The sequence below is a fragment of the Aythya fuligula genome, chromosome Z (assembly GCF_009819795.1).
Source record: "Aythya fuligula isolate bAytFul2 chromosome Z, bAytFul2.pri, whole genome shotgun sequence".
NCBI classification, from domain to species: Eukaryota; Metazoa; Chordata; class Aves; order Anseriformes; family Anatidae; genus Aythya; species Aythya fuligula.
Genome location: NC_045593.1, coordinates 22,364,441 through 22,376,442, shown reverse-complemented (window position 1 = coordinate 22,376,442; position 12,002 = coordinate 22,364,441). Strand labels below are relative to the sequence as shown.

The 12,002-nt window shown below is 45.2% G+C and overlaps 1 protein-coding gene across 1 annotated transcript; it reads left to right on the top strand.

Annotated features, from left to right (window-relative positions):
• Nucleotides 1-10,332: 10,332 nt before the first annotated feature.
• HTR1A (5-hydroxytryptamine receptor 1A) lies at nt 10,333-11,574 on the top strand. Its single transcript, XM_032206507.1, has one exon. It carries the CDS (start codon nt 10,333-10,335, stop codon nt 11,572-11,574), a length of 1,242 nt encoding a protein of 413 aa, XP_032062398.1.
• The last annotated feature ends 428 nt before the right edge of the window (nt 11,575-12,002 follow it).

The following is a 12,002-nucleotide window of genomic DNA, read 5'->3' as shown; positions in this document are numbered from 1 at the left end:
CAGAGTCCAGGTAAAAGAAAGTTTATTTAGCCTTTCAAGACTAATGTAAAATATGTCTTAGTAAAACAACAAAACAACAACAAACAAACAAACTCACCACCAACAAAAAAAAACTGTGAAGACCTTGAGGGATACATGATGTATTGTATACATAAAACACATCACAACTTGTTTGTATGAACAACCATGAAGATAAAATTGTTGAAAAGAATGGAAAGGAAGGGATTGATTTGTTAGAATATTCTTTACATCTTTTTCTGAGATCTTGCTCTATACTAGTAAGGGTACTATTGTTACAGTACTGAGTACTGGATATAATATAACTGAGGACAGCATCTAACAAATATAACAATAGCTTTACAAACAAACTTAATTATTGTGATATATATGCCTACAGGCAAATTTTGGATCCTCATAAAGTATACTTCTTGATGAAGCCAACATGGCTTCACTAAGAGCAGCTGTGCCTGATGAATCTAGTGGCCATCTATGATGGGTTACAGCATTGGTGAATAGGGGGAGAGCACCTGATGTCCTCTACCTGGAGTTGTGCAAAGCATTTGACACTGTCCCACATGATATCCTTGTCTTTAAATTGGAGAGACATGGATTTGATGGATAGACCGCTCAGTAGGTAAGGAACTAGCTGGATGGTCACATTCAAAATGTTGTATTCTATGTCTCAATGTCCAGGTGGAGACTGGTGTTCCTCAGGGATGGGTATTGGGATGGACATTGTTTAACGTCTTTGTCAGCGACATGGATAGTGTGATCGAGTGCACCCCCAGGAAGCTTGCCAATGACACCAAGCTGTGTGGTGTGGTCAACGTGCTAGAGGGAAGGTATGCCATTCAGAGGGACCTTGACAGTCTTGAGAGGTGGGTTCATGTAAACCTCATGAGGTTCAACAAGGCCAAGTGCAAGGTCCTGCATCTGGGTCAGGGCAATCCTAAGGCAAAAATACAGGCGGAGCAGAGAATGGATTGAAAGCAGCTCTGAGGAGAAGGACCTAGGTGTTTTGATTGATGAGAAGCTTGACATGAGCTGGCAATATGTGCTTGCAGCCCATAAAGCCATTTGTATCCGGGGCTGCATCAAAAGCAGCATGACAAGCAGATTGAAGGAGGTGATTCTCCCCCTCTAATCTGCTCTTGTGAGAACCCACCTGGAGTTCTGTGTTCAGCTCTGTGGCCCTCAGCAGAAGAAGGATGTAGAACTATTAAAACGAGTCCAGAGGAGGGCCACAAAGGTGATCAAAGGTCTGGAGCATCTCTCCTACGAAGACAGGCTGAGGGAGTTGGGGTTGTTCAGCCTGGAGAAGAGAAAGTTCCAAGGAGACCCTTTACCAACCTTCCAGTACTTATAGGGGGCCTACAGGAAAGCCAGGGAAGGAGTCTTTGTCAGGGATTGTAGTGATAGGACAATCCAAAGTATTCTATGATTCTAGAAAATCCCTTAAAATTTTAGCAGGACATTGTGCATTAAAATTGCACATCACAGCCTCCTCGGAGGGCACTGTCATTCAAGTGGCATTGAAGGCCTCAAAATCTGACTCTATGTGGTCAGGTAAGACTGAAAATGAGAAAAAGTTATCTAGGTAATCTTGGGAAAAAAAAATTAAAAGTTTTACTTATTTTGAACATAATTGAGTCATAACAGAAAATGAAAGGAGTGTGTAGTTGACCATGGCAACTAGAAAAGGAATTTTGACTGTCTGGCAGATATGATGAAGCCCCTGAAAGCACAGAAATTTTTCATAGCACCTAGAAGCTTAGAATGAGTGATTAATAGTATAGGATAACAGAGAGGAAAAAAACATTGGAAAAGAAGGTTTTGAACTAATGTCATCAAGGAATTGCATCAGAACACAAGAAATAACACAAAAAACTGTCCTCCTCTTACAATGATGTTTGTAAGAGGACTTTTTTTTTTTGGCGTGTTTTTAAGATCTGATCAAATCTCACTCAAGTGTAACTTTATTAGCTTGTTTTCTTTGTAGTAGGCATGGTCTGTTTGATTTATCTTGATACCAAATTCACATCTTAGGTTATATAAATATGTTACTCTATGTGTTTCCAAGTGCCATGGTGAGCCAAAATATCTATTCAACTTCATTGTATGTTTTCCTTTGCTTGTCTCCTTTAAGGGTCATCTCGTGAATGGTCTGAAAGTAAGGTGATGGGCAGTGGCCTGCACAGAGCACAAACTGCCACTGGTCCATATTCTGGATTTTACCACTGTTTTGTTTTCCTCTGGTGACTTTTTCTGGTCAACTCAATAGAACTAACATTGTTACTGCAATGAATATACATAATTGATTATTTCTTGGCAACACCAATTTCAGTTCTGAATGCCAGCTGGTTTCACAGACTACATATTCTGTGGCCTCTATGGCTCAGTTCAGCAATTTAATTTTGAACTGGCCTAATCCCACACACACATAATCAAAAGGAACTGGCAAACTGAAAACTCAGGATTTTTAAAACTATTAGAAACCAGCAGCTTCCTGGGTTTTCTAGCTCTGCTGGTAGGAGTAAGTATCTGAACTACTTTGGTGAGAATAGGCTAAGTAACAGTCCTTTACGTTTACTACCAGAAGGGTTAAGAAGCTGTATGCACAGTGAATCAACTTTTATGAATCATTAAGTTGGGGGGATCTCTGAACTTCATTTGTTAATTGGGAATCCTAGGTGTTTAACCTAACCTGAACTCAGTTGGCAGGGCACTTTAAAGTTAATGAGCAGTCACAGTGAGTAGTATATCTTTATAAACAGACATCAGGTATGGGCTGCAGCTAAAATGAGCATTTCTGCCTTCCTGTGTACCATTGGCCATACTCCAGCTGCCTCTAATACTAGCATTTGGGCTCAGTACTAAGCAACAAATTCATAATGAAAAAGAAGGGGTTCGCAGCTGAGTAATTCCTCAAGAGCACATTGACTTCCAACAAAGACAACAACCTTCCATGATGAGCAGGGTCCCATATTCCTGAGAAGACATGGTGGTTTAGTACTGTCACTGCTAATGCCATAGGCAAAGGGAATTAATGGGTTAGGAAACGCAGCGTCCTCATGACCTTTGTCAAGGTCACTCTAAATGCAGAGTTGGTGAAGGCCTTTAAGACTAGGTGTGACTTGTCTCTGCACAGATAAAATTATTTTATTTTTTTCATTTAATGGGATAAATTTAGTCTGCAAAGATAAGGCAGAAATTTAATTTCTATACATCAGCTTTGTTTTTCATAACAATGTCTTTTAAAAAAACAATATAATATTCATTTTAATGTAAGGAAATTAAAATTAGTTTATAATAACATCTTCAAAAAATATTGTGCTTGGATTCACATTGAACTGCAGCCAATACTATTGAGCTTGCAGTATGCATCAAGAGTTTATACCCTTTATAAGCATTGATGTTGTAAGTGCCATCTTTATTGACTGAGAAAACAATAAGAGTATGGAATTTACTTTTTAGCTCTGGTGTAGTATGAAAATCTCACATGATGAGAGCAGAAGAAGTCATCAGCTGCTATACTACAACTCAGCTGTAAGATTCAAATACCTTAACATTATTTTGTGAAAACTGATTTAGATCGGTCTGATACTTGAAGCTGAGACCTGTAGAAGATTATTTAGAGAAATGACAAAATGTTTTTTCATAACTTCCTTTATTCCAGAATAATTTCTCTCTTACTTTGTCTCCTTTAAATTATATATTTATATTATAATTATTTATAATTATAATTATATATATATATATTATATTTAAATTATTTTGTCTCCTTGAAATTATATATGTATCTAAAAGTGGAAAAAAAAAAAGGCATTGCAAAAAAAATCTTTGGAGAATAATTCTCCCAAAGTTATATTCATCTGGGAGTCCTGTAATGCTCATTGTATAAAATTCCTTTCATTTGGAAGGTATTCCATATTCTTGGGGGTGAGTAAGGTTAGAGAGGGGAGGGTGGAAGGGGGCCGGAACAAAAATGCTTGAATATATCCACTGAAATATATCCATTAAATACATTAAACAAAGCAACAAGTAAGTGAAAAAATAAAGCAGCAGATTTTAAAAATGCTTGCAAAGCTTACATTGCATTGGCAGTCCTTGTTTAAACAATCATGCAAATATTGTTTAATACCTAGAAAAATTGCTTAACATCTAGAATACTACTGGAATATGGTATGTATTGTCAGCAAATGTTTTAAGCTGGCTGTATATTTTGCTATAAGATGAATGTGAGAGTTAAATAAATAGATGGAATAATCTTAATTAACTATGAGAAACAGCCTGATTTAACCAGTCAGCAATTTTAGAATAGTGTAACAGGTGTTATTAGAATGATTTATTTAGCAAACTTCAAATGGGAAAGAATTACTTGTGATATAGTATTTTTAATGCAATTAAAAATATCAGACTGTGGCTTTTAAGAAACCATTTAGCCAGATTCTGGATTCTCAGGACTGCATTGCACCACAGAGGTGATTCTTAACCAACTACAAATATTTCCTCATGGAGACCGGCTCCTAGTGCATCAGCTCTGTGCACTGTTCTCCCTTGTCTCTGACACAGGAGATGTGCTGATAAAAACCTCTGCGTAGCTGGAACATTGCTTTGTTCTCCACAGCATGATTAAAGTCGACTGAATAGATTTTCCTAGTGTTTCTCTGGGATCAAATCCGTGCTTAGAAGCTTAATTATCAAGAAAAAGCAGAAATGGTTAAGAGACAAACTTCCAGGTCTTACTTCATCACAGCTGCACTGCATACAGAAGGGGCAACACAGAAAATTTAGTCTAATCTTGAGTTTTCCCAGAATGTCAAAATTCTGAGATGTTTCTGTAAAATTATGAAAACCTATGTTTTAACAAATAAGCTCAAAAGTCTTTTTCCTTCACAGAGTAGTAATATTAAAGCAGACATTTTTCAAAATTTGTCTTAAAGTTCTAGACCTGCATAAAAGATGCCCCATGATTTTGGTAGCAGGAATCACTGGTAACAGATTCACTTCAGTAATGCTACTTGAATGTACACAGCATTTATTCATTTTGGAAGAAATGATCACTTACTATTCTACTACCTCTAAGACTGTGAGGTGGAATGAATTATCCCCTCTTGTGGGTTATGTTGAGTTAAGCTATAATTTTAGTTAGTTCTGTAATCTCTTAGCAGAGGAAAGCAGAAGTAGCAAAGAAGTACTTGTGTACCTAGACAATCTGTTTCTGTTCTTAATAAAAATGATGAACATGAGAGCTGTGATAAGCTAACTGAATGGAATGAGAACAAGACAGTGAAAATTGCAGTCAGCTCATTATTGTCTGGGATGACAGTGGAAACTGGGAGATCTCAGGTGATGGAAAACATAGTTAATAATAGGCAGATGCTCCAGTGTTCTGAGATGATAGTTATTCCTGCACATTCCCAATTATTCTTCTGGGTTATTCGGCACAAACAATTTATCTGGCTCAAACAAAATAAAAAGAGCAATGAAGAAGGAACAGAAATCTGACTGGGCTTAGTGCAGAGTTCCCAGAGACTGCATTAGCAGCATGTAAACTGCTGCTCTACTACTCTACTGCTCCTGAGACCTGCTAAGGCAGATTTAAACAGCACTGCTGTTTTGGCATGACTGGCACCAGACTAGCAGATCTTGCCAGGTCTGAACTTGGGTGTACTCTTCTGCATCTGCAAAACTGGGAGTGTTACAGAACAGACTGAGAGACATCACTATACCTTGCAGGACAAAATCCAGATCTGAAGCTGAGAGCTGTGCTGATGCTGTTACTTATGTTAGACCCAAGATGATTCTTGCAGAACTACTAGAATATCTGGGTACTCTTGCTGGGCCACAGCTAGCCAGCTCTGAGCTGGCTGGAGAGGACTGCATAGACAACTAGCCAACTCTATGTCCCAGAAGGTGGTCTAGACAGAAGGTAGTGTAGAAGCAGCCAAGTGGCTCAGCAGGAGCTTAGTGACATCTCATCTGCTTAGCTACAGCTGTGATCCAAAATAAAGACTTGAGATGTAGAAAGAACTACAAATTAGAAGAGGAGAGTGTTATAGAAAAAATTAGGAGATATATTATAAATTGGAAGATTTCTAGCCGGTAGCCAAATTTTTAGATAGCCATTTGAAAATAGGGAAAAATCCATAACTGTTTAAAGATGGAACCTGAGAAATTTAGGGGAAAACATACTGACAGTTCACAAAGGTGATACAGAAATCAGAAATGTAGTCTTCCCTCCCCCCTCGCCCCCCTTCTCCCACCCATTCTGCTCATTCTGCTACTGGACTAAACGTGTAGTCTATTGTTACTGAAGAGACAAATTGTAGGATTCAAGAAAGATTATATATATATATATACATACTATATATATTTTGGATGTGTAGGGCTTCAGGGATTGGCCATAGCTAGGTAGAAGACACAGGGAATAGATCTGCTACTGGCGCTGAATGTCAGCTGGTTCATCTTGCCCACAAATTCAGGATTAAGTAGATTGCCAGATTTGGACTCAGTTTGCTCCAGACCAGTTTGTCTGAGAGCTCTGCAGCAATGGCCTTAAACATTTCTGTGTTATTCCTGCATTTTTTTGCCTCTTACTGTACAAAGCTTAAAATTTTTAAAGTATTGTGGTATGTTCTGAGGTTTATGAAAGATCAGAAATATGCAGCAGGTATCTTACAATGTGGATCTCTCACAATGAAATGCATGAGCTTGTGTGGAGGGGACCTGTTTCAATTATACAGTCACTCCAGCCATGAAATTCCTGTTTTCTTTTCTGTATTTTAAAATTGTAGCTGTTCTTCAGAAGGTTTTGAACAAGGAAGAGTAATACTAATTCCTCTTGGCTGTATTTTCAAGATACCTAATGAGAAAATTCAAGTCTGTAGTTGGTAGGTTTTCTCTTGGCACATCTTCTCTTCCACCTGTTTGGAATTTCTCCCACAGCAAACTGCATGTACTGGATCACTTTCTGTGAAATGAAAACATTAATTTCCTTAGCTCTCTGGTGAAGCCCATTGATTCTGAAACCATTACTTAAATACTTTTTTTTTTTTTTTTTTTTTTTTTTTTTTTTTGGATAACAGAAGTACTGTCTTATAGCTGCTGAATGGTAGAGATACAAAACCAAAATACTTTTCAAACCAAATCATTGTATGCAGCCACGTGAAAAAAATGCTATGATCAAATTGTAGCATTTCAGTTTCACCTTGGCAAATACATCTAAATAATACAGTCAAAATCTGAGAGCATCAAGGGTATGTAGCTCTTCCTGAAGTGTGTAAAACGAAATCGCTCAGTAAAGCACCTCCTACCATGGTTATTAATGCCTTTTCTTTTTGTAGTTACTGAGGCACCTCTTCTTTTACTGCAACTGTGTCATAACCGAATAACATTAATATTTCAATTGGACTTAGGTTGTGCAGTAATATACCGTTTCATTTTCACTCAAGTCAGTGTGGATTTTATGAGGTTATGACTTTCCTCAAAGAATTTCCCTAGGTGCTTGACTTAGGTTGTCTAAACACATTAGCACCTCATTTAGTTTTTTGAAAGTTTAAACAGCATCTTGCTGTTTAAATGCTTAGTAGGATTAAAGGCGCTATCACATCAAAAGAGTGAGTCTTCCCTTCGTCTAACTCTTCCACCTCCTACTCCCTCTCATCCCTCCATGGTTGCCTAAATTGCCTCGCAATTTAATTGAGAGGGAAATGACTTTCGGTCTCTGAACAAAAAAACAAAACTGAAGAGTAAAGCTGATTTTAAATATTTCAACTGGAAAAGGACCCTAACGATTCTTCTGTGCTGGAAGTTATGGGCAAAAAGCGGCTGAGATTGACTCCTCTTGGCCGTGTCAGCGTAAAACCCCTCTGTTTTACAACTTCTTTGAGAGACCTTTGTAGATTTCTAAAGCCTGCATCCCCCGTGGCTCTGAAGCACTAATTTCAGGCTAATCTAATTAGGCTAATGACTTGCCCACCACCATGCAAGAGAGCTGGGACAATCTCCTCGTGATTTTCCTGCCTTACAGACTTGCACTTTCTGTGTTACACCGAGCTGTCTCTGAACAGCAAGAAGCACAAACTTTGGTTTGCTGTGGCTTGCTATCCAACTGCTTAGGAGCCACCCGCGCCGTGCATTTGAGGAGACATTAAAAAGAGAACAGGTTTTGGTAGTGAAGAAGCAAAGCATACTCAGATATCGATTAATAGACGGGTTTTGTTTTGCCTGTGTCTCAACAGCATAAATCTTCTTTCAATAGGACACAGAGCATGTAAATGTTATTACGATCAGCTAACACAACGGACGGGCAGGGGTACAGCTCTGCTCAGCTTATCCAGCCTTAACCAGTCTATATTTGTGTCTTGATCATTTAAAGTGGTGAAGATTGAAAGCCTGGAGGTGGAGAAACGCAGCCTGGTCCCCTAGTAAAGAGGAATTGGCCGAAATCCATCCAAATCTTGTGAATTTATGAACTCAGACTTATTGTTAAGTGCTGACTGAGAGAAGATGAGGAAACTTAAGTTCGTGAAAGCAAGGCTCTGTGATTCTCATCTCAAGTTTGATTAAGTTAGAATCTGGCAACATCTTCCTGTTAAACAATTACTTATTTGGCTTTCTGCGTTTTCTGAGCTTGCAAGGCATAATTACAAGCTAGAGTGAGAGATGTTCTCACATCGTTAGAAACACTGAGCCGCAGAATCTTATAAAGCCTGCCACATAAGTCACTTCCTCACTTCCAAAGACATTTTTTTTTTTTTTTTTTTTACTTTTCACAGACAGGTAAAGTTAAGCCTGTCAATCACGCAACTTTTTTTTTTTTTTTTTTTTTTTTTTTTTTTAATTACAAGTATTTCCCAGGTTTACTATTCTTTATATACATATACTGGATATTAACGTATTTACTTACATGTGCCAATCTGACTTTTTTTTTTTTTTTTTTTTTTTTTTTAACTCAAGATTGTTCCCAGAGATATTTTTCTCATTTCACGTTCAGACTCAGCATTTCCCCTTCTTTTCGGGAGGAACTGTAATAGAATTTGTTGATGTTGTTGATGTTTTTCTTCGGAGAATAGTGATTTCAAAGGGCGTTGCACTGAATTTCCCGTCTCAGTGGCCTCGGGATGCGAGTTTGGTCAATGTCGTGTGTCCAGTTGGGCACGGGGGAGCCGCGCAATTGGCGCGGAGCCCCCGACGACAGGCGACCGCCCCAGGACGCTGCGGCGAGGGCATGAATCATCACCAATGGGGTTTTCCTTGCTCGTAAGCGACTGAGTAGGAGCCCTGCCCGGCACTGAGATGTAAAGCAACCCCTCCCGAGACACCACGCAGAGCTATACACGCTGTCCATACGCCCTCTCCCCGCACCAGCGGCTAGGCTGATATTGTTCCCCGGGCACCCCCGGCAGCACCGTGCCCACAGCGGCCGAGCTGGGGCGAGTGCAGAGCCCCGCGGGGGTCGGGGGTCAGTGGTGCGACCCCTCAGAAAGTGCTGGCGGCCCCGCCACCGGGAGAGCCCGGTGGAGCCGCCCGGTGCCCCGTGCCCTGGGGCCGCCGCCGCCTGCCTGCTGGTGGCAATAAGCGCCCCCCGGCGCCCCCAAGCGCCCCGGCACCCCAAAGGCGGCGGGCAGCGCTGGCGCATGTTGTGTCCCCCGACCCCAGCCGGCAGCACCTAGCCGCAGAAAGCCCCCCCCCCGCCTCGCACAGCCCGCACCAGCTCCGGAGCCGGTCCCGAGGGGAAGTCCAGAGTCCTCACTGCCCGGGGCGGAGCTGCTGGGAGGAGATTTGGAGGCAGAATTGCGGGGGCTTGGTGGGTGTCCCTGCGGTGTCCCCTCAGCCGGAGAGGGGGCGGAGGGGAGTCGCGGACACCCCTCCGACCCGGCCCCCGGCGGTACGATAGAGACCCAGCGAGACCCCCCCCTCCCTCCCCCGTGACGGGATGGAGGGGGAGGACGGAAGGGGAGGGGAAGGAGGGAGGGAGAAAGCGAGTGGGGAGAAGGGAGGCAGGGCAGTAAGGAGAGGCGCGGGAGAGCGGCGGAGCGAGGGGCAGCAGCGCGGCGAGCGGCGGCCGCGGGAGGGCCGCCCCCGCCGCCCGGGGCTGGGCGCTGGGCAGAGGCAGCGGTGATGGGCGGGCGCGGGGCGGCTCCGCCAGCCGCCGTCCTCCGAGCCTCGGCCGCCTCCCGCCGCGCTATATAGGGGAGGGAGGGGTGTCGGGGGGGCCCCGGCGTGGCCAAAGCGCACGGGGCGGCGATGCCTCCTGCCAGGGGAGCGCACAAGTGACCGGCGCCTCTTCCCATGCCCGTCTCCTGAAGCGACCCCCCCCGTCCCGGCATGGATGTGGCCAACAACACTACCTCCCCAGAGCGCTCCCCCGAGGGGGCAGGTGGCCCCGGCCTCGCCGAGGTGACCCTGGGCTACCAGCTGCTCACCTCGCTGCTCCTGGGCACGCTCATCCTGTGCGCCGTGAGCGGCAACGCCTGCGTGATCGCGGCCATCGCCCTGGAGCGCTCCCTGCAAACCGTGGCTAACTATCTCATCGGCTCGCTGGCCGTCACCGACCTCATGGTGTCCGTGCTGGTGCTGCCCATGGCGGCCCTCTACCAGGTGCTGAACAAGTGGACTCTGGGGCAGGTCACCTGCGACATCTTCATCTCGCTGGACGTGCTGTGCTGCACCTCTTCCATCCTGCACCTGTGCGCCATCGCCTTGGACAGGTACTGGGCCATCACGGACCCCATCGACTATGTCAACAAGAGGACTCCCCGGCGGGCCGCCGTGCTCATCAGCCTGACCTGGCTCATCGGCTTCTTGATATCCATCCCGCCCATGCTGGGCTGGAGAACGCCCGAGGACCGCTCGAACCCCGACGCCTGCACCATCAGCAAGGACCACGGGTACACCATCTACTCCACCTTCGGCGCCTTCTACATCCCGCTGCTCCTCATGCTGGTGCTCTACGGCCGCATCTTCAAGGCGGCCCGCTTCAGGATCCGCAAGACCGTCAAGAAAGCGGAGAAGAAGAAAATCGCCGACACTTGCCTCACCCTCTCCCCGGCCACCCTGCAGAAGAAAAGCAACGGGGAGCCCGGCAAGAGCTGGCGGCGGACTGTGGAGCCCAGGACCGGCGCCTGTGTCAACGGCGCCGTGCGGCAGGGCGAGGACGGGGCAGCCCTGGAGATCATCGAGGTCCAGCGCTGTAACAGCTCCTCCAAGACTCACCTGCCGCTGCCCAGCGAGGCGTGCGGCTCCCCGCCGCCCCCCACCTTTGAGCGGCGCAACGAGAAGAACACGGAGGCCAAGCGGAGGATGGCTTTGTCCCGGGAGAGGAAGACTGTCAAGACCCTGGGCATCATTATGGGCACCTTCATCCTCTGCTGGCTGCCATTCTTCATCGTGGCGCTGGTCCTGCCCTTTTGTGACAGTAAGTGCTACATGCCCGAGTGGCTGGGGGCAGTCATCAACTGGCTGGGCTACTCCAACTCCCTCCTCAACCCCATCATCTATGCCTATTTCAACAAAGACTTCCAAAGTGCTTTTAAGAAAATTATCAAGTGCAAATTCTGCAGGCAGTGAAGCCCCCCGCTCCGGGACGGGGCAGCGGCGGCTCCTGCCCCTGGCTCCCTCCCGCCTGCCCCCCTCAGCAGTGCACCCCCCGCCCAGACCCTCCCCAGCGCCGGTAGGAGGCCGGGGGGCGCCGGGACCTCCCTCGCAGGGCGCCCTCGCCCCTCGCCCCTCCGCTGATCGGACAAGGGCCGTGCCGTGCCGTACTGTGCCGGGCAGGGCAGAGCGGGGCTCCGTCGGGAGCAGCGAGGTGTCAGGATGCGGCCGCCGGGGCTGCGCTGCCGCCTCCTTCCCTGCTGTCATTCTGGGTAGGCTTTAGGGTTTTGCAGGTCGTTGCTTGTGGTCGCTGTAAAACCACGGCGTCTGCCCGAGTAGCATCGGTAAAAATAAACCACCCTATGCAGAACACCGCCGTGTCGGGCTTTTTTACTGGATTTAAT